We start from the raw sequence: 24,784 nt of genomic DNA, 5'->3' as shown, positions 1-24,784 counted from the left end.
GTAATGAACTTCAGCATTTTGCAACCTTCTTCTACTTTTTGGGTACTGACAGCAAATCGGGACACAACTGAAGGGAAACAGAAAGGAAATACCAATCGGAAACACTGACATTTTTATTGTGGTTTTCCCCCATTCTTCTTCAATTTAAAAATGTTTGTCAATTTCAGCACAGAATGTTTTTATTATTTGTAAAGACTTTTCAAAGTCTCTCATGAAACTTTACTCCTTTAATCCTCTTACTCTTCCACAACGCAGGTATCTAATTTTAGGTCTGTTTTGCAGATAGGGAAAACTTGAGTCATGGCAACAAATTTGCTTGTTACAGCTGCCCAAAAAAATCAGGTTCAGGCCAGAGGTTACAATCTATTTCATCTTTCTGAGTCCCTGTTCTTTTTTCTGACTGTCAGTAAAGCATTGCCTCACAAATCTGCCTCCATTATAATTGTAATCAAAAAGTACAGACTTTAACTTTATCCAACAATTCCTGTTTGTACTCCCTTTCACATCATCTTCTGTTTCTAGTGTGCAGACATATTTGAACATTTTATAATTAAGACAGACTTTCGCTTACAATTAGTGTATGAAAATTACAGAAATGGAAAAAATACTAAGTATGGTTTACTGTATGATTGTCTTAAATACAACAGTGGCAATGATGAGTTGCCATGCCTAATGATTTTTCACTGTAAAGAACAGACCTCCTCCTGCTGGCTCACATCCTGCTCCAAGTCTCAGCTGAAAGGAAATTGTTTCACATATTCAGCTGGGATCTTTCTCTGATTTGAATGCTGATATGAGCAACTGTATGATAACATCATATTCTGCTGATGTATCTTTGAGTGAACATGTTGATGTTATTATATATCCTCATCATAACCACCTAGTTCTGAAAACTGCATCTTGTCTAAGGGTCTGCACAGTAATGAGAGAAACCAACTGTGCTAACAGGTTGCCAGCAAGCTGAACAACAGTGGTGATTTTTCAGCTTTGTACTAAATAAATAAGCAGGCATGTAATGCAACTGGACTCTGCTTCACGGTATTTTAACATCTCTCAGCTTACAGACTACTGGTTATATTTCCCACTTGCAGACTGATGTGAACTCCAAAGCCCTTAAAAAGTCTGGTTACACATGAAAAACCCAATGCACCTCAAGAACAGGAGGCTGGACTAGACAGGCTCCAGAGGTCTGGCTCTTCTCCACTTGAATTAATCTGTTCTATGAAGTAAAGGTCAGATGCGCCATACAGCACAGATTCCACTCAACAAATTCAGTTCTACTTTAAGACTACAGAAGTAAAACTTTCCACCATATAGAACAATTCCTTTATCTGCAGCTCAAAATCTATGTAGTCTATTAATGCTGCTAAGGAGTATGTACCCCTGTTACAACAACTAACTGAAGGTAGATTTAGCTACATCTGTGACTATAGTTTGGCTCCAAATGTATTAAAAATACAAATAAAACAACCCTGGGGAAAAAAAATAATTCTGGAGAATATATGAGCAATTAAAATTTTGGTTTTATTGTACTTATTTTTTTGCAGGTTTGTGCCTCTATTCATCAGTAATGTGATGCTTTCCTTACAATCCTCATCTGAGTTTTGCTTCTTTTAACAGGTGGTCAGTGCCTGATGAAGTCTCTTAAACTTCATCAGGATTTGGCAATCACTAATTCTCTTTGAAGAATCTTTCCAATTGCCTCTGTTTATTGAACCATAGAAATGGACTTCCTTACTGGAATTTATAGTGGGATAATGAGCCAGAGAGCTGACCAGTCAGATTACCTTAAGCCGCAGCAAATGCAGTATCATCATTTACAGCAGCTATAGGAATCATTGTTCCAGCTCAATAGAATATCAAGAATTACTTCAGTTCTTTAATTGCCCTTCTGATCTTAAAGTGTGAAAGAACACAGTAAAAACTAAATGAATTTATTTTTAGTGAAAAACATAGGAAATATGGAAGATTTTCATTACTTCCATTTAAATATTTACTTAAATAAAACTCTTAATATTTACTTTAAATGAAACTCATTCAATTCCTGGACAAAGCAATCAAAAAAGTGCCACAATTTAAAAGGGGAGCTATACCTATACATTGGGGGTATTGTGACAACACAGCAACAGACTACTTACAAACACATCGAACATCTTTTCCACTATTTTGTTTATGTTAATTTCCATGCTCTGTCTTCAATCCCCCCCCCACCAGCTCCTTTAAAACAAAAAATTATCTGAGTGCCCAGAAGCAATAAGGTAGGAACCTCAGAAATTTGGAAGGTTCCCAGGCTTCCAACTGAGGACACAGGAACAAGCCTAATAGAATGAAGATATTCAGAAATGTCAGATTGCTGACCTCCAGGGTGGAGAAGTCCCTGTGCTACATGTATGGCTTCTACATCAGACTACGGGTCTGCCCAGACGATGGGCACTGACACATATCTGAGGGCCACAGGCTCTCACTGAGCAGGAAATCAGAAGTCCAAGGGGCAGAAGCCCAATATCCCAACCACTGGGAAGTTCACCTTTTGTATTTTGCCCCCAAACACAGACTTCTGTGATAATTTGTTTCACAAGTGCAAGAACAGGCTACCTATAATGAATTCAGTGAGCTCAGCCTAATGATGGATTTCAAAAGAAAATTATGTGCTAAAGAAGATAGCCATAATTCCTACTATATCATGCAAATGAAATGGAAACCATTACACTAACTGGCTTTAGAAATGCTTTGACAGTCAAATAATGTATGTAGCATATAGGTAGCTTGCCTAAAATGAAGTCACCCACTTTTAAGATAGAGTGAAAATTAAACATTTTCAGTTTTTGTATTCTTGACCTGTAATTCTCAGGAAAGAAAAAAAAAAGAAAAAAGAAAGAAAACAAACAAGGAAAAAATCCCCACCCCAACTAATTTACACATAACCCTCATTTAAAGTCCTGGTAAAAATGTAAGTTTCTGCTGACAAAAAGTCACCTTCAACTCTGCATTCCTCTTAGATGAGCATATTCCTACAAGGGTTATACTCAGAGCAGACTGTACAATGCTTAGTAGGCTAAAGCTGTGATGAGGGAAGGTCTGTAGGTACCGTCAGGATATAAACAATCTTTCAGGTCCCTTCCAACCCAAACCATTCTGTGATATGACTCTATGACAATATCATCCAACGGGGTAGAACATGCGAGAAAATGTGCTTTGGTGTTTTATCTGATGTTTATCCAACTGAGGTCTGATCCCATTGGTTAAATTCATGATTGGAGAGTAAATTTACCATCTTACATAGTACCAAATTTTACCCATGTTCTATCCACTGTAATGAAAGGAAAACTGATCTCTCCATCATCATATAAATTGATCTCTGTGACTTGGCAAGGAGTCAGAGCAGTGATGATAATGACCCTGGAAGAGTATTAGACCTAATACCCTGAGGCATTAACCTTTGTTTAACCAAAAGGTAAATCTTTTGATGAAAGACAACATTTTATTACTATCCACCTGCAACAAATAGCTCCTTTCTTACAACTATAACTCATCTGCTGGTACCGAAGAGAAAAACTTGCACTTTACATTCAGAGGCTCCTGAGTAATTCACAGGGAGGTCATGGATCAAAACTGATTATATAGTGATGATGATCAAGTCCTGCAAGGTTCTCTGCCCTGCACAGAGGGGTAAATGTAGCAGCTGAAACTGGTAGAGAGAGATGGAGGCTGCGAACAAATTGCCCCTGGTGAAGAATACTGGCTGAGTTGCAGGAGAAAGGTGGGCAAACAGGAAAGATGTTCTTGGTTTGTGGGGGAGTACTGATCCTTTCAGTCACCCCATTATTAATTTTTTTTCTGAGAGAACCTACATAAAACTGAGTAGTCACTTCCATTATCTCAGTTCAGAAACAGCTAAAAATTCTAGAGTTAGTAGTACTTTTCCATGGAATTTAAATTAGTGTATAGCAAGATTATGTTGACAAAAGTCCATCAAGTGCAATATCACTCCAATCATCACTGTTTGCTCCAACTTCAGCGGTGTTTTGAGAGCACCACATTTTTAAGCAAACATGGTAAGTCAGCATTATTTCAGGTATTTCCTTGCATATTTCCCTGCCCTGTAAGATCAATTTTCACCCCTAAGCATGTGCCCCTGCATTGTCTCATGACAAATGGTTTTCTGTGGTGCTCTGAATATCCAGTCTTGGTTGTACCTCCTCAGTTTCTACCACAACACAGTCTCAAGTTCTGATTTTCTTGCAACAGAGTTTATTTTTCTTTATTGAAAGCAAATGTTATTGGGGCCTTTGAAATCCTTGTGTCTACATGGCAGGTCACACAAAACAGCACTGCTTTCCAAATTTAATATTCTTTAATGTATTTGTTAACAGAACATTGACATCTGCTTAATGCTTTCTTTGCAAGAATCTATCAGATCTCCCTTTATGCATTTCTTGCCAAACTCAGCTCTTTTTTCTGCATTTACAAAACAGGACATGAAGCAAGAAACAACACAGCCTAAAGTTCCAGAGCTAAAATCTAACATGAACCCTTTTTCCAAAAAATATTATTTTGAGAAATGCATCTGCCCTTTCAAAAGCTTTGAATCATGGTCATCTCACGCACTGAGCTGCTGTTTAAAAAAAAGTCACCCATTTTTTGTAATGCTACAAAGCAGAGAAAAACAACAAACTAAGGGATAGATAGTTGATATATAGCTATCGTTTTCACGCCAACACTTTCAGCAATGCTCCAGAGTAAATCAGGTGCCTCATTGGAGAGAATTTTTGGCAGCCTAAAAAGAGACAGCAGCAACTCAAGTGTGTTTCTGAACCTCACTTATAAAACCAGTCTCACATACTGTAAAATCTCCCCTGGTATTTTTAACCCTTGGGCTCCCATGGGTTTTATTGCATTTTGTCAAAACAAAGGAATGTGAGGGAGATGTCTGTTAGACTCCTTTACCCAGCCCAAGGGTTAATTACTCAGTTTTGTAGACATTTGAAAATATTATGCTACCTCTAATGGCAAAATTGATAGAAGCTTGTTTCAGGCTCACTTTATGTCATTATGGCAGATTAAATTAACTAATCATAAATTATGCTAGCTAAAGTACATCTGCTACTCACTAAACCTGCAGAGAAAAGGGAAGGGTTTTTCTACTGAATAAGAAGTAAATGCCATGCACAAAATTAAAGACTTTTACAAACCAATAAACATACGTTCAAGCAACAAAAGCTGGAAGCATCCCAAAGTCAGCAGCAACAGATTCTGAGGGCCATGGCAGCAGTCTAACAATGAACCTGTAGCTGTTGCGGAAAAGCATCAACACTGCAATGCTGCAGGGGTATACCCATGGATCAAAGAGTAAAGAGGTCCATTAAAGAATAAAGAAGATTAATTAAACAAGAATTAGCATCCTCACATTATTGCTAGAGGTCTTGGAATACAATAGGACTGTAGTGGGTTGACTGTGGCTGGAAGCCAGGTACCCACCAAAGCCCTCTGTCACTCCTCTCTGCAGAAGGACAAGGGAGGAAAAATGCAATGAAGGGTCCATGGGTTGAGATAAGGGTTGGGAGAGATTGCTTGCTAAAAATCTTCACTGGCAAAACAGGATAGAATTGGAAATGTTAATTGAATTTATTACTAACAAAATCAGGGCAGCATAATGAGAAAAAAAATAAGGCCTTAAAAACACCTTCCTTCCAGCCCTCCCTCCCACCCAGCTCTACTTCCCCCCACTCCAGCCCAGGGAAACTGGGAATGGGGGCTACTGTCAGACCATCAGGCAGAACAGGTTATTCCTGCCACTGCTTAGGAAGAGGAGTCCTTCCCCTGCTCCAGCTGGGTGTCCCTCCCATGGGACACAGTTCTCCATGAATTTCTTCAGCACGAGTCCATCCCATGGCAACAGTTCTTCACAAACTGCTCCGGGGTCACTCTTTCACACAACGCGGTCCTTCAAGGACAAGCTGCTCCAGTGTGAGTCCCCACCATGATCACAAGTCCTACCAGGATACCTGCTCCAGCACAAGTTCCTCTCCACAGGTCTCACCAGGACCATGTCCCAGCATGGGCCTCCCACAGGATCACAGTCTCCTCTCAAGCATCCACCTGCTCTGGTGTGGGCTCCTCCCTGGGCTGCAGGTGGATCCCTGCATACCCATGGTCCTCCCGGTCTGCAGGGGCGCAGCCACTTCACCACGGTCTGCACCATGCAGGGGAAGCTCTGTTCCACCACCTCCTCCCCCTCCTTCTCCACTGACCTTGCCTGGTGTCTGCAGGGCGGCTCCTCTCACATATTCTCACGCTGCTCTTCTCTGGCTACAATTACAACTGTGCAATAGTTTGCCTGGTTTTTTATTCTATTTAAATACGTTATCACAGAGGTGTTACCATTTCTAATTGGCTCAGCCTTGGGCAGTGTTTGATCTTGGAGCCACCAGGGAATGGAGCTGCTAGACATGGGGGAAGCCTCTGGCAGCTTCTCATAGAAGTCACCCCTGTAGCCACCTCCACCACACCAAAATTTGTAAATACAATGACATGATGTTTGCAGCATCTACTTCCAATGTCAGCTCTTCTATTTTCTGTTCAAAGGGACTGTTTGAACATTTCTGTAGTCTTTTAAGGAAGGGGTGGATGTACAGATCACTGATCAATAAGATAATACAGATTTTACAGGGATCCTCTTCTCACTCTCTGTATTGCAGAATGCAGATGTGACAGCTAATACTGTGTCAGTGGAACTAAATTCCCTAGCAGGGCATGAAAAACTGAAGTTAGAGATGTGTGAGGAATGGACATAAAACACAGAGACTCAAGACCTCCTTGTTGCAAAGTAAAGAATGAGTCCCTCTCCGAAAACTCATGGTAGACCAGCTCGATCAATACCACTAAATGAGGATTCCCTTTTTTGGGGGCTAGTATAAGGAAGAAAAGCACTATTGTATCGTATTGTATGTAAATTTACACATGTAGTTGTCAGTTAAAAAGCAGAATATAGTTTTGGGGTGACCACATAGATTGTTTCTAGGAAACAAACTCTGCTGAACACCTCCAAAAAGATTCCAAGTAAGATGATCAGCCATGTGACCATGTTCAGAGGGAGGGTAAACAAAATTTTGACACATCTCTTGTGCTCCTTTAGGTCCCATGAAGCTTTGGGGGCATCTGAATACCCCAAACATAGTTAAAGTGCAAATTCTCAACACATTATAATCTTCTGGACAGGTGCAGCACTTTCTGTTCACCTATTCCCAGGTTCATTCTCCATCAGTCCCTTGAGGCAGATGAGGGTCTTAGTACCATCTGAGTCCTTTTCCCTCACAGTTCCTTTCCATTTCACATTCTCTGAACAGTACTACCCGTACCACCTTCCATGCATGATGCATACAGCTATAGAAAAGTCACAAGGAATGAAATATAGCTACAGGATTTAGAGGAAAGCAGTAAGGAAGAGAATTGTGTCCCTCACCATCATGCAGAAGGCAATGATAAGGTTTAGTCCTGCAGTGGGAAAAAAAAAATCTAAAAACTTCCCCTGAAAATAAAAGAAAGCTTAGATCACCATCAGTCACTGGATAACCTATTTTAAGCCCATCAGAGCCAGTGCGCTGTTCTCATGTTGCTAATTAAAAATGATAGATTCATCAATTAATCTCTCTTCCTGTCCTCTAGTCTTAGTATGAAATTTTTCAAAGGGACAAATGGTCATTAGGTGCCCACAAGTATCATTTCAGCCCTGCAAACTTGTGCCTTTGTCAACATGAACCAGAACCTGTCCCTTCATGCCATGAATGACAAAAAGAAAAAGCTTAGAAAGATCTGCCACCCTGACAAACATAACAGATTTATAATGGAGAAATAATCTTATCCTCCGTACAATGAACATTGCTTCATAAATCCTCCCCAGGCTCCAATCCGAACTAGCTCTCTGATGAATAAGCCTCTGTTAAATGTGGCAGAGAGAGATGTCCTAGACTTAGTCTCTTGATTGAAACTCAATTGCAATATTACTACATAGCAGTCAGAAATCCTCCACTATTTAGGAAAGAAGCCATGAAGGCAATCTATTTTTATTCATATTGAAATGGAGACAAAGATAAAGGTCCTGCTGTTAGCTTAGAAAAGTGCCAGTCACATAAAGCATGCCAATGACAATGGTTATCCTTTCCTCTTTCAATATAAGTATCACCAGGCAGAGAAATAGAATTGGGGTGTACAAGGTTAACAAGCCAGCATCATGTTATGAAGGAAGTGATAAAATTGTCTTATAGTTCTTAACTCTGACCTGTTCCAGTGAAAAGCTGCCAAGCAGAATTATGTCATTCTGAACATCTGTCTCAAACTGTTCGATATATGAAGGAATCTCTTCATCTTCGAGCTCCCTGTGAAGGTCACATGCCTTACTGGAGCTGACAGGCGTTACAGCGTCCGGAAAATCTTCACTGACGACACGGGCTGCTGGAAACAAAAGTGGCAGACTATCTCTCAGCAAATGGGAGCTCATTCACTGGTTACTACCCTCTCAGTTAGCATGTTTGGCCCACCAACGCTTTAAGTATGAAAGGGCATCAGTAAGACAACTGATAGGTGCCAAGTGCCAGGAAAAGTGTCCTAAAGTGCAACATCTGAATTCAGGTACAAATTAGTAGGTGCAGCTTGTTCCTTACATAATTTTTAAAAGGCATGATCTACATTTCCACTGGCACTTTGCTCACCTGTTAATCTTAGAGGGATTGGGATTTGGAACAACTTTGGCATGCCTTCCTGCAGAAGAGGAGTAATAACTGCAATTGAATGGGAGTTTTAGGTGAAGCTACATCAAGCATTTCATCTTCCTTTCAACTCATCACAAATGATTGGATTCCTTTCCCTAGGTGTATGCGTGCAGGTCCTGTCTAATTAACAGGGTCCAGTTCTGCTCTCACCCACAACACTCCCCTGATTTCACTACAGTAACATGTGCAGAACAAAAGGGTACATGCACCACATAAATAAAAATCTCATTCATAAAGAGAAACTTGGTCTTTTTTCAGTTTAATTGATCATGCTATGTTAAAAAAAAATTTAGATCCTCTCATCGATGTCTGCTATAGCACTAATACTAATTTGGATCATAAGTAATAAAAACTATTTTTGCTCATGTCTCCGCATTAGGATCATTTAAAAATAACAGATATCAGATTGCCCACATCTATCTGTTTTGCTTCATATTTCTGTGTGCAAGCTTTTATAGTTCTCTGTGCCTATCTCTTAAAGAAATTGCCATATCTAGTTATTTGCTTCTCTTTGTCCATCCTACAACATGAAAGCAGTTAAAAGAGAGGGTTTTTTCCCTCAGCCTCCTTTGAAGTCTTTCATTCTCTAATGAAGACCAGAAAAGGAAAGATAAAACTAAGGCTATTAACATTTCCAGTTTTGCTCACTGCTCATTGTTTAATGACTTTAATTGTTAAGCCTCCCGAGTACTTAAATCACCTCAGTGCCACCAACACACAGGAAGTATGGTGGGTTTTCTATTTAATTACAACAGGATACAATTCAAAATCATGTTGGGGGAAATGTACAGTAGATATAAACAACTCAAACCATTACCTTAGGGTACACATCCCTTCATGTAGCACTTTACAAACCTAATGAAAAGTGATTTGACCTACAACTATTAACTGCAAAAACAAAACAATATTTACATTTAAATTTACTGTAACATTAAGGGTTTGGCTAGGAGAGAGAAAACCCAGGAAGCACAGGAAAAAGAAACATTGCCAAAAGCAGAAGATGGAGCATCTCTTGTTCCCCTTGACGCTGTGCTGTACACAATAGGCCATATGCTCAACTGGTATAAATCAGCTGCTTTACTGCTTTCACAGGAGCACTGTAAGTTTACATCCTGGGAAGTCAGTAGATTCAGGATAGAGCAATAGTCAAAAAGGGAGTAAAACTATTTGGTTCAGAAAGATAAACATGAAGCAATTCATCAAAATATACTTTTTCTTTTTTGTGTTTCTTATTTTTGCGAGGAATCATAGCAAGTTTACTCAATTTTGGTAGAAGACACTGGACTCATTAGCATAAATTTTGTCAAAAAAGAGCAAAAGAAAAGAGCATTTTCAAAAGCCTTTTCATGGGAAGCAACTCTGAAAAATAATGTGCTAAATTACAATTTAGATTTGAGAAATATTTGATTAAAAGATACATATGCTCATTTAAGCACAGTTGCTAATTTGTCTGCATTGGAAACAAGGAGAGAACAGGGTTAGTTCAGCTGATCTGCTCCTTCTGCAGTGTCTTTGCGAAGAAACTTCTCAAACTTGGTCAGCATCAGGTTGGTCCTTGCTTGAACTGATCATGGGTTGGAGGACTGAGGTCATGCTCCAGAGCAATACTTGACCAAAAAAAAAGCAACCAAATCCTCACTCTACAAAAGCAGCCAGAGTCAAAAATCCTACTACTTTGTACACAGAGGATAAAATGGCTGAAAATTCATTAATGGATTGCTGAACTAATTAAAAACTTCCTGCTTGAAGTTGTAAGCATGGGCATCAAAATTTTCATTGCTTTGGATGTACCTAACCCTGAGTCATGCTTTCCTTGTAGCTTAAATCACTTCAGCACAGGCTGTATTTGCAGATGCTGGACTGTAATTAAAACAATCTCTCCGGTACTAGCTTGACTGCTTGTGCCTTCATTTACTTGCTGCTATCTGAAATTGTCCATCCAGATAGCTGCAGTTTATATACTGAGATGATAATTTAAAGGGTATATTCAGCAGCAGGCTACATCTCAGGATGGATTTGATAAAGCTTCAACAAACTCCATATGGAAAAATAATTTTGGCTACCTTGTCAAGAAAACCATGGATTAATGGACAAATTGTATCTAAAAACGTTCAGTGCTGAAGGTTCATGCACCAGGTTCAGACAACTAAAATTCTGTAAAACTTGGCACTTCAATTTTTTGGTTCTTGCCAAAGAACAACATAATAGAAATTACTTTTTATGGCATTCACATATCATCACTTAAATTGTTCATGGATCACAACTGCATATTGACAAAAATTCAAGGTAAAAATACGTAGTCTATATCTTTAAAAACAAACCACCAATGTTGCCTTTAAAGTTGCCTTATAATATGAAATAACACATACCACAAGAGTGACCAACAGGTTACTAAGACACAAAATGCTTTAAATATACAATTATATAAATTCTGAGCCATCTTCTTTCCTTTCCTTTGGGGATAATCTATTAATTAGGACTGTATGACTATGTGATTTTTCAGCTCAGTGGCCAAATGAAGAAACGAAGCAGTTCTGTAAGAGTGAAACCAAATGAATCCTGGTTTTCTATGGTTTTTCTGATGCTAATAAGGGTCAAACTCTATATTAGCTTTTCCTTCGGTGGAGATATTAATAATGCTTGTCTGCTCTGCTCAACTGCCCCCTTCCATAAAACTGGTAGGGAAGTCATACCTGTGAGACTTGCTCCCTGTTAAAAAAAAAAAAGGGTTGGAAGTGACCAACTGGTTCAAATACTGGGAGGGAAAAACGCAGGCAGAAATAAATACACCCTGATATATGCACAGAGGTGGAAACTGCACAAGCTTCACCTCCCCAGGAAAATCTCTCTTTTCTGGATTTGCTTCACCCAATCAAAGAAAAGTAATAAATTCAGCTAGAACAGTGTGCGGCTTCACCCACAGGACTAGCTCTGATACCCATCATGGCACTTTTAAGAAATAAAAGCACCGAGGCACAGCTTGAGACACACGACAGCAGGGGCCTGCAGTGCGTCCCCCATTTGCCGCCCTCACGCCTGCACAGGGGGCTCTGACGTGCACATGGAGAGTGAGGCACACATGCTGATGCATTTTCTTGTCCCCGAATTGACATTAACATAGAACAATTGAGATCTTGCTAATAAGTTAAAGCTTTTTGCTTAAACTATCTGTGTGAATTTAGTTGTGATGGTTGCACTTTTTTCTTCTTGCATTTAAATGAGATAAAATGGGTTTCAGAGATGTTACTGATATGCCCAGTGCCAGTTCAAGAGATTTTGCAACCGTAGGCAAATGAAAACATTTGCTTCCTCCAGAACAAAGTTGCATATAAACTAAATAGTCATAAAACAAGTTGCAGCTCCTGGAGCTCCAGTGCCGTAGGCAGCCACCTGCTCTGTCTCTCTGACAGAGTAGGCCCGTGTACTGCTGAAATACAACAGGAAGCCTCATACAGACACAAAGGACACAAAATAATTTTGCAAGAAAGAAAACTGCTGAAAAAAGAGGGGGTGGATAGGCAAAAAGTACAGGGACAGCTCTGAGCTGGGCTCGTGCAAACATCACTTCTCCTGGGATGAACCAGAGAAGAGCAGCAGACATGGGCCTTGTGTAAAGGCTGTGATGGTAAAGGTCTCATGAATCAACCAGGTTTTATGTAATGCCTTAAATGCCTTAAAAGTGAGTGAAATCAAAGTAAGACTGTTCGCTTGAGGTGAAGAAATCTCATATACTTAATTGTTTTTACTGTAGATGGAGCATCAATTTGTATTTTCTAAGAGAGCCACAGAAAACACTTTCTTACTCTTCTGTTAGGGTAAATTCTTGTATAGATAACCTGAAACAGTGTAACATGACCCATGCATCAGACAAATTGCGTACCCATTTATCAACTTAAATAAGGATTTCCATTTCTAGATTTGAACACATAAGCAAAGATAGTTCCAGTCTTCTTTTGTAAGTGTGGAATTCAACATGCAGTGAAGCAATCTAGAGAAAGCACGCCACTTAAGTTACAGTTAAAACCACATAAACATGACACAAAACAAAAACATTTGGAGAAAAAGTCCTTACAGAATTGCATTAAAATCATCATCCCTTTGACTTCTGAGTTCAAGGGGATGGATTACCCTCTCTCCTCCCCACATGCAGACTCTAAATAGAGTTTTATTTTTCTTTATGCAATTGACTTTGTTATTTACCTTGGAAGTCCAGCATCTTGTTTTCTTCATCTAGAAGCTTCATCAGTTTAGAGTAAAGGATTTGCTCATCAAATTTCACAGGATCTTTAAAAAACAACAGTGAAACAGCTAGATTCTTTCAGTAATATTTCAGGAAATAATATTTTAAATTGAAAGTAAAGATATAAAAATACAAAAGTTAGGAAGCCCTTTGACACTTGAAGATAGTTTTTACAGTGCTAATTTCATAGCTCAGAATAAAATTACAGTCACTTCTTTGAAGCAAGACAATTCAAAATAAAAAATATAGTCATATACTTTAAAATGGTGGGCAACATTATATGTTGATCTGGACTGAAACTGGTTTATAAATTCTGCTAATAGAGCAGCTGAAATGACTGTTTAATTCAGATTGCCAGATGAATTATATTTGACTCTTAATGAAAATCAAAATACTCAATTTATTCTAATGTGATTTTGGATCTTCACTAGAAATTTTACCTTACTGTCCATAATACTAACACATTATCTAGTATGTATAGTCATTACAACACTTTATGAATTTTGAATTTGTGGCTGATTAGTTATTCAAATTTTCAGTAATATCTGCAGATTTTTAAAAGCAGCAAAGGACATGCACACTTACCCTTTTCCATGAGACTTGGAAAAAAAATTACTTAAAGGTTCTACATTCAAGGAAGAAATGAGCAACTGGGACCATTTTCTCTCCAGATCTCCCAGACCCTGACTTCTCTAAGTTGTCAATGAAGACAGGCAGATAGAAGACCAAAGAAATGCATAAGGTAGATTGAAGTACAGCTACATGCAAACTTGGGTGGCTCTTTTTAAGTGCTCAATAGAATCCCAAAGAATAAATTTCTTTTTCCCATGAAATTTCAGAGGCAAGTTTTTCAATTACACGGACCTTTCAAAGAAGGTAGGGGCTTCTGCAGGCTCTTCTGAAAGTATAGAATCTCTTACTTTTCTTTTAGCCTGCAACATTGAAATGCTCCCTTGTCAAGGGGGGAAGCAAATCCATAGTGGGACATTGTTTGCTCTCAGGGCGTTATGAATTCATACAAATTTCCAGAACAAATCTAATTTATCAAATATAGGAAAGATAATTGCCAATAGTTTAATTCTCAGAGAATAACCCATTAGATAATTATTAGTGGCTGAACATTTGCTTTTCACCAGATATTCTCTTTGTTCATTGAGCCTGGCTTCCTAAAGTTCTAAAAGTCTGACTTCAACATGTGCCCTGATTTCTTCATGTTTTTCTGGTTTTGACTCTTGCTCATGAGAACCTGGAAAGAAGAGGTAAACCAGTATGGTTTCCAATCAAGGGATTGCAGGACCAGGCTTTAGTTCTGACCATCTTTTTTTAATCCATCCACTACATACAAATATATTTCCACTAATTTAACACTTCTTCAAGGAAAAAGAAGCCAGACAGTGAGCCTGGTTTGTAAGTACTGACAAATCAGACTGCTTAAGGTAGGAAGGCACCTCTGGAGTCCATCTAGTCCAGTTTCCCCTGCTTAAACAGAGCCAAGGTGCCCAGGGCCATGTCCAGGCACCTTTTCAATATCTGCAAGGTAAATGTTTTGCTCTTGGCAGAGGTATTGGTAAATATAGCATTATAACTGCTCTACAGAGGTCCACACAGCCAACCTGAGGCTGGCATTATTGCTATTTGACTTTTAATAAGCAAGAGTTATCCCAACATTTGAGCAAAATTTTTGCCAGGAAGACAAAGGAGGGCCACCAAAAAACAGCTCTTCACACATGGACCTCAGGCTTAGCATGATATTGACTAAAACCGTCTCTCTACTCCAAACCCTGGAAGTCTATGGACTAAGAGCCTGTTCCAAATTCTAAAATAAATAAATCCCCACCACACAATACAAAATCAGCATTCGTGACTAAGTTTATCACTCAGCCTCCTCAACACAGTCTAGAGAACATTTCCTCCCAACGAGAACTGTATTTCCGTATATCCCTTATGTCACCGCTCTGTCCGTACATGATTTCAGGCATACATGCACAGATACATAAATCTAATCTGCTTTTCATTCTCTGGTTATGAAGCAGATCATTACTCATAAAGCCTTTTCATAAGATGAACCAAGGCAGGACCAACAGGAAAAAAGTCTTTCCTTTAAAAACTCTGAGCCAGAAGTTGACTTCCAAGATATTACACTGCTATACTACACAATGAATGAGGAAATAGTTTGGATTAGATATAACTCAACCTTGATCAACCTTGATTTTTTTTTCATCAGAACACAGAAATTCAAGTCAGTTATATGCAACAGAGCCTGCTTTTTTCAATCAAGCAAGTTTTTGTCTCAAAAGTTTAAAACCTCCATGTGTGCTCAGAGTTTCTCATGACTTTCAGAAGTGAACAACTTTGAGACACAACAGATAACTTCTTGTTAGATCTGACTACAGCTGCGCACCTAGAGAGTCTCTGCAGTAGAAATAAGCACAGGCTCTAGAGAAGCCAAGGGCTAGCAAGGTAACACAGGCGAGCTGGCTCTTTCGTGCTTTCGGCTTGTTAGTGCTTAGCAACAGGAGCCGGGCCAAAGCACTCAGTGCATAGCTAAGCACTTCATTACCACGATGATGCTCTTACTTAAGTCCATGCAAATTCAGGCAGGCCCGTTCCCACCCTTTTTATCTAAAAAGCCGTGACAGCAGAGGAGAATTTCCTCTGCTAGACAATACCTCCTGGTTAATCTCTCTCATACCTATGCATAACTTCTGCTCTTCCAGCTCTGCGGAGCCACACCCTCCCACCGGTTGCTATCGCCCACAAAGAGCAAAGCTAAATATCTCGCCTAAACTGGCAAAAAAGAAAACCAAAAAAGTCTCCTCATGCACTTTTACTAACTCTGGGGTTTCCTTCTGTTAGGCAAACACACATTCAACTCTGTAATAAAATTGCTGTCCGAGGAGGACTTTGGGAGCAGGATTGTGAAAAAGCTAGAGTTTAGCGCTCAGTTCTGGACTAACTTCATTAATTAAAAAGAACATGGTGTAGAAAACGCTCACGGAGCATGCTTCATTTTGTTACAGTAGCAGAGTGAATCCAGAACAGGCTCATTTTTACCTGCCCGTTAACTCACTGTCCTTGATCAAAGTCTGTGTACTCTGGTTATCGTGTTCAGAGCAGTTAAGGCTTAGAATTTAAATTGTAAACCTCAATATTTAAATAGAACTGCATATGTGATCTCTGACACCTCATTTTCATGAATGGAAAAGAATATTCTGACACCAAAATTACATACTTAATTCTGCCTCACCTTCCTCACTGACCTCCATCCCACACTGCCTTGGGTTTATTTCCTCACCCATCAATGGGTCAAAGTAATTTCTGCTGTATTCATTTCCTGTGGAAAGCCCATGAAGTAAGGGTCAGCGATTATTAGAAGCACATGAACTAAAATGTTAATTTTGAAATCGACACCAGCAAGCAAAGGGGCATTTTTTGCTACTTTACAAGCTTAATTTTTTTAACAAGTCCTCTAAGCCTACTGGTACTGCAATCATCTTGTGAAAGGTCAGAGAAGGTAATTGCGGAAACAAGTGCACTTTATGTTACTTTTTCTCAAGAACTAATGAAAAATAATTCTCACATTTAGATGGCAGAAAGATAAGAAATATTTCTACAAATACAGCATCCCCAATATAAGTCAAATTATTCTTGAAACACACCGTACGAGTGAATTTTCCATACTGCAAAGGAATTTGTATTTCACAGCTGACCTCTCCAATTTCAACAGTTTTAAATTTCACCACTGAGGTTTCAACGTCTGGTGCATCTTTAATACTGTATTGAACCAGAGAAGTGTTTAATTACGGAGGAGATACCAGGACACTGCCTCATTAATCTGAACAGCAATTATGTTCAGTTGGACTAGGTAACTAATCCAAGATTTTGATGAGATAAACCCACTCATTTTAGTACTTGGCTATTTTAACAGCTACTTTTATCTGTTCTTCAGAAAATAAACAAATTTACTAAAAAATAATTTGTTAGAATTATCATAAAATAATACAGCATCTAGCTGCCTGGAAGAACCTATGGTAAAAGCCAGAAGAATTTTCCTTACACAAGCAGGGAGGGAAGAAAATTTTTCTTAAAAATATGTATTTTCTTCAGCAAAAATGCTACACTCTGTTAAAAACATCCACATGTTCACTGGGTTTACAAACACTGTAAATTGTTATTAAACAGGGGGAAAAGAAGTAAAATAATTAAGTCCATAACAAATGTTTTAATTGCTTGAATAGACACGGATGCATATCCTGAAAAATACATAAAAGCTAAATGCATGAGGGGGTTAATTCATCCAAGATACACTATGGTTGTCTACAGTGTATTTGTTTTAGGATCAAAAATAATCCAAGAAGCAGCTCCTTTTCAGAGACTAAATGAAACTTTGATATGAAACTAGGTTTAATTTATATTTCTGGACTGGCACATTTTGACTGTCAGTCTCCGTTCCTTCAATGTAGTAAGTACAAGAACTGAAAATTTGCTTTACCTTGAGGTCTCAATAAAGAAAAAATAAATGAGTTTCATTTTTGTTACTTTATCTGTCAACAACTACTAGGCTGGTATGAATCTTGGCAGTATGTAATCAAAGTCTTATGTACTGCAATAACAGAGCCATTCTACCTTATTCACTGTAATTGTTTTTCTCTAGCACAAAGCACTATGATGTTATATGAACCCCCCTTCCCAAGTTGGTAAAATAATTCACCTATGTGCTAAAAAAGAAAATGATGATGCATTTCTTTATTCAATTACTTCATAGCTGTAAATGTAAATTGCTGGAACATGTTTTGCACCCATGCAAACAATACTCGGCTATGGCACAGGCTTTTTGCACAATCTGACTATCACAACAGCCTTTATGGAATTTTATTATCCCATGTGAGTCTGCTGTGAAACTTTGAGGAGTAGACTTTTGGGCAACTCTTCTGGACAGAATAATTGGTATTTAGAAGGAAGTGTCATGTCACATTTGCATCTGCAAGGCATGGAAACCATTATTCAAAAAAAAAGAGAGATACATTAACAAATACCATTAAATAGCTTGCTCTCTGGTCCTCCTCAAAAAAAATAACAACCTCAACATTTTGAGGAGTATGACATATTTTGTGCAGGGCTTTGGCTCTGTCAGAACCACACACAGCTGGTGACAGACAGTTATGCAGAAGGAAAAAGAACCACCAGGCTTGATTTCTTCAGAGCAACATACACACTTTAAAACTTACATAAGCAGAACAAGTGGTAAACAACAGAATCACCTCCTCACAGTGATTTTACAGATAACGAGGCATTCTAAAATGCAGGACTCCACAGAAAACTTTAATTGAGGCTTTCAGAAGAGCTGAATCAATCAAACCTTAGGTCACTGCTCTGAATGGGGGATGTTGTTGTTTGTGGGTTTCTTGGTTTTTTTACCCCCTCACCTCAACACACACCTTGAGAAGTGGTGTGACCAGAAGATCTGGGCTCTGGGCAGGCCCTAAAATTATTCAGGGGCAGTGGGAGTTGCTTTAGTTTTAAAATACAAAATTATCAATTTTAGTCAACATAACACACTGCCCAAGGCATTTTGCTAATAACATTTTGTGAGCATGCGAACAGATTACTAATCATTTCACATTTGCTTTTGGAAATATTTGAAAGTGTATAACATGTAAATTAACAGTCCACTGAGGAATTCACATTGCTCTGCTTTGTGGTATAAACACAGTAAATGTTAATACAGAGCTTGCTTGTACGTGTTTTGAACAGCACCATATAGGTTGGTGCTTTCAACAGGGCAATATACTTTGACAACCTGCTTCCAAAAAGACCTGGCCAACTTTAGAAACTTGGGTCTTTGCTTTGATCCAGAGATTCCCTCAAACCCATTAGCTCAATTTGAAGTCCAGTTCATCCTCAAAATTGTGTTATTTCATGTGGAAAACACAATGGATAATTCAGGAAATCAGAATTGAAATGCAAACCCACAAATTATCTATACATTAAAATAAAAAAGGAAAGAAGGGTGTTGGCACAACAGTGACCAGATGGGAATTTATACAGTTTAATTAAAGCAAGAGGAGTTGCTAATAAAATTAGCATAATCCTTGGATACAGCCCATGGGACTGTACACGAATTACTAGGACTGGATGAAACTTGAAAGATGGCTGTTAAACTAAGATGTCTGTAGTCAATTATGCCATCTATGTCCTGAGAATACCACACAGGAAAGGCATGACTAACCTGAATTTCTATGTTGTCCTCTGCTCCGCAGAGAGATCAGGTAGTCCGTATCAATTACACATAAAAGGTATAGCACGGAACTTGTATAACAGGGCATTATTCCATTTATGTTTTATTACTGATCTAGGTTTTTAATTTAATGAAAGAATAGACAAAACTCTGTTGGATTCGTTAAGTGCCTCCCAATTAAAGTAAAAATTAAGGAAATATCAATAGCCAGATGACTGACTACTAAAAGCTTGAATAAACAAGAATGAAGCTTGATTTTCAAGAAAAAAGAAAAAAAATTGGCATGAGCCATCTTTCTTTAGAAGACAGTATGCAGACAGTATGGTCTGCACAAACTTGCTGTGATAAGTAACGAGTCCCTTTTCCGACAGCAGCGTGGTCAACAAGTGTCTATCAATGACTTGGGAGAACATTACTGGGCATTACTAAGGCAACTCCTAGAAGCCTTTTGCATCAGATAGAATAAGACAGAGGCATTGTGGAAAGATGAAATTCCAGCCTGAGACAGCATTTTGACCCAAAGTGCTTTTGAAACATAGTGGTGCAGCTGGGAATGGAAAAGAGTAATCCTCCTTTCCCACAGCTGGCTTAAAGCACTGATTTCAACTGCAATTCCTATTAGGGAACAGCAGAGCAAATACTCACATTCTCCATTCAACAGAACTCGATTTATTTCCCTGGGGATAATCTTCATTTTACTTAGCAGACAAGGCCCTTTGGGCGGCCCAGACTGAAGGCTCTGTGATGATGTATTTTCCCACTTCTTTAAGATAGCCAAAGCTGTGCCCCAGGGTCAGACTTGAATGTCCTCAAAAAAAAAGTGACCTCCTCAGCTTGGCCAGGAAGAATCAAGACTTGGGATTTGGGATTAGAAGGAAGGAAAAGGGTCCCACTTCCAGTATTTCCAGCAACTTCACTTACCCTTCCTCCAAGTCATGATGGTTTCTGTGGCTAGCAGTCCCACCCACCTGTTTTCATGATTCAGTACCTACATTGATAAATTTTGATATCTACGAGTTGCTTATTTGAGCCTTTTATTTTACTTTGTACTTTGAAAAAATCTATAAAGAACTCTAAAAAAAAAAAAAACATTCAAAAGGATTAAAGAATAAGAGAGGAGAAAGAAGCCTTTCACATTAAAAAGAATCTCACAGAATGCAGAACCAAAGAAAAATCGTCAATGAAAACTGTAAAAATAGTAGGAGTTCCTGCACAGTGAAAAATTGAATCAGTTTCCAGTGAATTTATAAGTTCTTACTTCATATCAGCAGTGACTTAAAAATGGAAAATAATGTAGGAAAATATGAAACTTTCACAAGAAAAAAAATCTAAGATTTTACTCCAAAATTTTGTGTTGCTAGAATTACTCATATCAAAATGTTATGAAGATGCTAAGAATAAAACTACAATCTTGTAGAACATAGTGAATTAATATGCATTCCATAAAGCAGTGTTTACTTGCCATTCTCATTTTTTTAAGGAGAAAAAAAGAATTAATATTAATCAGAAGCTATACTTTTAGTTTACGCTCTTAATTATTATTGCTGACTCAGGATATTGGTCACATTTACCTCATTCATGTCCATTTGAGATATACAACATATCTAACATTATTTTCTATATTATATGTATAAATAAATATTTTTTATGTAGATCTAAAATAAGATTCCTGAGGGTGCAATTTTATTCCAGAGTATCAAATATATGGAAGAGTGGTAGGGATTTTTACATAGAATTTCTAATTATCATTAATAGTACTCAATAAAAAATTGCATGTTAATGGCACCTTCATACTGAAGAGCATTTCACCAGTGACTGGACATTAGATTTTCTCTTGAAGACACAGCTCGTTAAACACTACTAACACCAGGTAACTTCCCAATTTAAAAAAAAAAATTAAAGGTATTGCGTGTCATTCTCCTTATCCTCAGCAGACACCATAGGTAATGAGGAAATCAGATAACTGTGTCTAAATGTTCATATTCCAAGCCTTGAATAAACTCACTTGTCAGCTTTGATGGGACACTGGTAAAGGGGCAATTCCTGAGGCTGAGCAGTGCAGACGGTGCTGCACCTGCCCTGACCCCTGAAAAGCACCACATCGTAGTCATGGCATCCACGATTTTTTACCCCCAGCTCCAGTCCTGCAAGACTTACCATCTTCTCTGCTGTTTAAACAAAGATACAGCATGGAAATTAGTTCTTTTCCCCTTTTTTATTTTCTTGCAGGCAACAGAGGGCACTGTGCCAAGCGATGCCAGCGTGAGACCTGCTACTTTTCCTGCGGAACGCTGTTGGTCGAGGGCATGAGAAAAAGATTTACTGATGATGATGATGATGGAATTCTTTTAGGAACAGTATTAGATAATGTGACGCATGTTAATGGGGAAAATGGATATTAAGTTCTCCCAGGCTGGCAGGCTTGGCTGGTCCCGTTCTATGCCAGTGGGGTAACCTGCCAAATTTTGAGGATCTGACAGCACCATTACAAAGCAAAAAATTTCCAAGTGTAATAAATTAGCTTTAAAAATATATATTCCATCACATTCTGAAAAAGTATTTTCCCAATTATAAAAGGCATCCATTCTTCACAAGTCTTCTCCCCTACCTTTCACAAATTCAATTTTAGCACATTACTTAGATGAGTGCTGCGGTATCCCTGTTAAAATTGCATGCAATGGATCACGTTTTGCACACTACATTACACCTTGTGCTGTTCTGCTGATTTCAATTGGATTACACATTGTGTAATTCAACGCAAAATTACTTCCAATGACAACCTTTTATTCCTATGCATACATGGTGATCCATCATGCCCTGCATACCAAGTTTGGCATTTCCATTTCAAAGTCCCTGTTGGAATCAGAAAGCATGGAACCACATACATAGAACTTGAATTATTAGATATAAACTTTGCCATTGTTTAAGGAAAAAAAAAATGTACGGTTTTGATTCATATTTCTGGTCCCATCCTTTATGCAAATCAATTTGTCCAACACAAATCAGCAGTGTTGCAAGCTCCCATTTCCTTCACATGCAGCACAAACATAAATTTACAGCAGATGCCTATTTTTTCACCTGTGTTTGCTGTCTCTCCAATGTCTCATCCTACTACTTCTTTAGAATAAAATTAGACCCTGTTCAAAAAGTGTCAGCCTCTAGCTTTCTATAAACAGACTGAACTCAGTGCAGCTGTTGATACTTTTAGCAATCTAATATCCTACATAGCTCTTTCACGAAGCTTTTTTGTCTGTGTATTCCTATATCAATGTCTTGCCTGGTTACATTCTTGAGCAAGAAGGGCCTTATATTGTCCTGACACATTTGAACAACTTTTGTCAGCAACTGTTCCTTAGCAAAGGCTTGTCCCTACTTTAGCTTTTGATAAGGAGCAAGGATGCTCTACCTTACAGTGGGATTTTCCCTGTAGGACATGTGCAGCACTGTGTTAGGTACGCCCAGCCTAGCTCTGCAGCTTGGAGGTGATGCAGCAGAGATCCATGCAGACACTAATTTGTTCCCAGAAGCAGTATAGCCATGCTAAAGCCATTCTGTACCTGGGCTAATTAGAAGAATAGTTCCTGGTCCTCAGCTGAAAAGGCTTTCTTTCCCTCCATTTTTTCTTTCCCTTTCTTTCCCCCCTCAGATGTTGTTAATCTCTGTGGGCAAATTTATTGGAGCATGATATGAGATGTTAACAGTGCCTGTTGCAGATAAAATGGTAGAATTAATTAGAGCTTCTATATTTTAGGAGATAATCTAGTTTTGAAAAAAGATTTGTGTATTGGGGATAATAGGGAAAAAAATTAATACTTCTTGTCATCTGGAGACAATTTTAACCTGAATCATCAATATTTAGGGTGCGACTGCCTCAAACCGTTTACAAGTGCACAGCATACAGGAGAAGACCATTAGCATTTCCTTCATTTTCCTTGCAAAAGCCACAGAATATCACAGTGTCCAAAGTTGCTTATACAGCCACCAGCTACAAGGCAGGCCATGCAGTGGGAATATGCCCAAAAAGCCTCGTTCCTGGATTCTGCAGCTTGCATGTGCAGTTGACACCACAGAAAGATCACATTCTAATTTGATCTAACATAAATTCTCTCGGTATAGCTGGGCTGGAAATTTTGCCTATCTTGTGGCAATGTGAGCAGTGCCATCCCACAAGGCTCTTCTCAGCACAAGCTAGACCAAACCTTTGTATCACTGCGATGAACACTAAAAAGCACAAACTGGTGTAAGGCATTTGGACTTTGTCTGATAACAGCAGCTGAGGAAAAAAATGTACTGAATGCTAAAATACAATAACATCTGCTTTACAGGCCTACAATAAAATGCTAAGTACAGTAGTCCTGTGTTCAGGGATTGCTTGTAACATACATCATCCATTTGAAGTTGAGAAATTGCCCGTGTCTTCTGCTGTCAGACAAAGATAGAATAATTCCTGGAAGTTTGGTGTTCCTGTCATGACAGTTTGCTGGAAGCTCTTTACTGGGCAGAGACTTTACCAGCTTGAACTTTAGGACACTCTACAAAGTACTTTGTGTCTAAACCCCCCTGGAGAAAAGAGAAAAACTGATTTTGGCTCACCTTGAGATCAAGTGTCTGACAACTGAGGAAAGTGGTGGACACAGGTTCTTGAAGATTTGGGTGATGCAATCCCTAATGTTTTTCCCAGGGAAAATTATCTATTAGACCTTCCATTGGGATGACCATCATGAAAATCTCTGCAATTCAATGTTTGATGAGGGGGAGAAAGGCAGAAGGGTTGGTTGGATTTAGCCACGAGGAAACTGAGTGGTTTCAGAAATTAAAAAAAAAAATGCAGTTTGGCAACTTCAAGGCTGCTGCTAGATGAACTTAATTTCACAAGCAATATGTGAAAGAAATGAAGGTGATGGCAGCAATCAGCAAAAAGTCAGCATAGAATCCAGAAGAGAAAATAGGATAGAAACCAATTAGTTGGCTGAAAAATCAGGAGATTAATCTGAGTAAATAGTCAGGCAGTTCCCCTGGGTCATTACAACATTTAACAGTACCAGGGCTTCACTGATGATGAAGAGCAAAGAGTTACTCAGTGGCCTAGTCCCGAACAACAGGCTACCAATGATGATAAAATCTGGAATTTTTTCCATCACAGAGAATAGAACAGTGAAATATGTGGAATAGGCTAATGAAAAGAGGAATGGACTAAGGATCAGAGCTTTTATTTCTGTCAAAGGCCTTCTCTGTTGATGGTGACAACAGAGAAGTCTCATGCTCTGCCCCGGTTTCCTAACAAACAAAGGATGCAGGAGCCTCACGCTTTGAGTCACAAGAATGGCCCCCACCAACATAATTCAAAAAGTGAAAAACTCTCTAAACAAAAATACCAAAAATTTTAATAAACTTCTTGCAAACAAGAATGAGTTCGCAAACTCTTATTTCTAGAACATATTCTATTATGGGAGAAAAAAATTGAAAAAGCACAAACATATATGTGAATTAGGTCCTTTGGGGGCAGGTGCAGAAAATTTGCAATGACTTGGGCCTTTC

The 24,784-nt window shown here is 38.6% G+C and overlaps 1 protein-coding gene across 1 annotated transcript in view; it reads right to left on the bottom strand.

Moving 5' to 3' along the window:
• Positions 1 to 24,784, bottom strand: part of LOC131082373 (orofacial cleft 1 candidate gene 1 protein homolog) — a 48,051-nt gene that overhangs the window by 13,494 nt on the left and 9,773 nt on the right. The window contains exons 4-6 of the mRNA XM_058022272.1: positions 16,256 to 16,342; positions 12,969 to 13,052; positions 8,279 to 8,448 (exon numbers count right to left, since the gene is read on the bottom strand). Of these exons, the coding sequence (XP_057878255.1) occupies positions 8,279 to 8,448; positions 12,969 to 13,052; positions 16,256 to 16,342 (341 nt within the window). The remainder of the gene's footprint in view (positions 1 to 8,278; positions 8,449 to 12,968; positions 13,053 to 16,255; positions 16,343 to 24,784) is intronic.

The sequence above is a fragment of the Melospiza georgiana genome, chromosome 1 (genome assembly GCF_028018845.1).
Source record: "Melospiza georgiana isolate bMelGeo1 chromosome 1, bMelGeo1.pri, whole genome shotgun sequence".
NCBI classification, from domain to species: Eukaryota; Metazoa; Chordata; class Aves; order Passeriformes; family Passerellidae; genus Melospiza; species Melospiza georgiana.
Note: the sequence above shows the minus strand (reverse complement) of the source record. Positions and strands in the feature narration are given on the sequence as shown.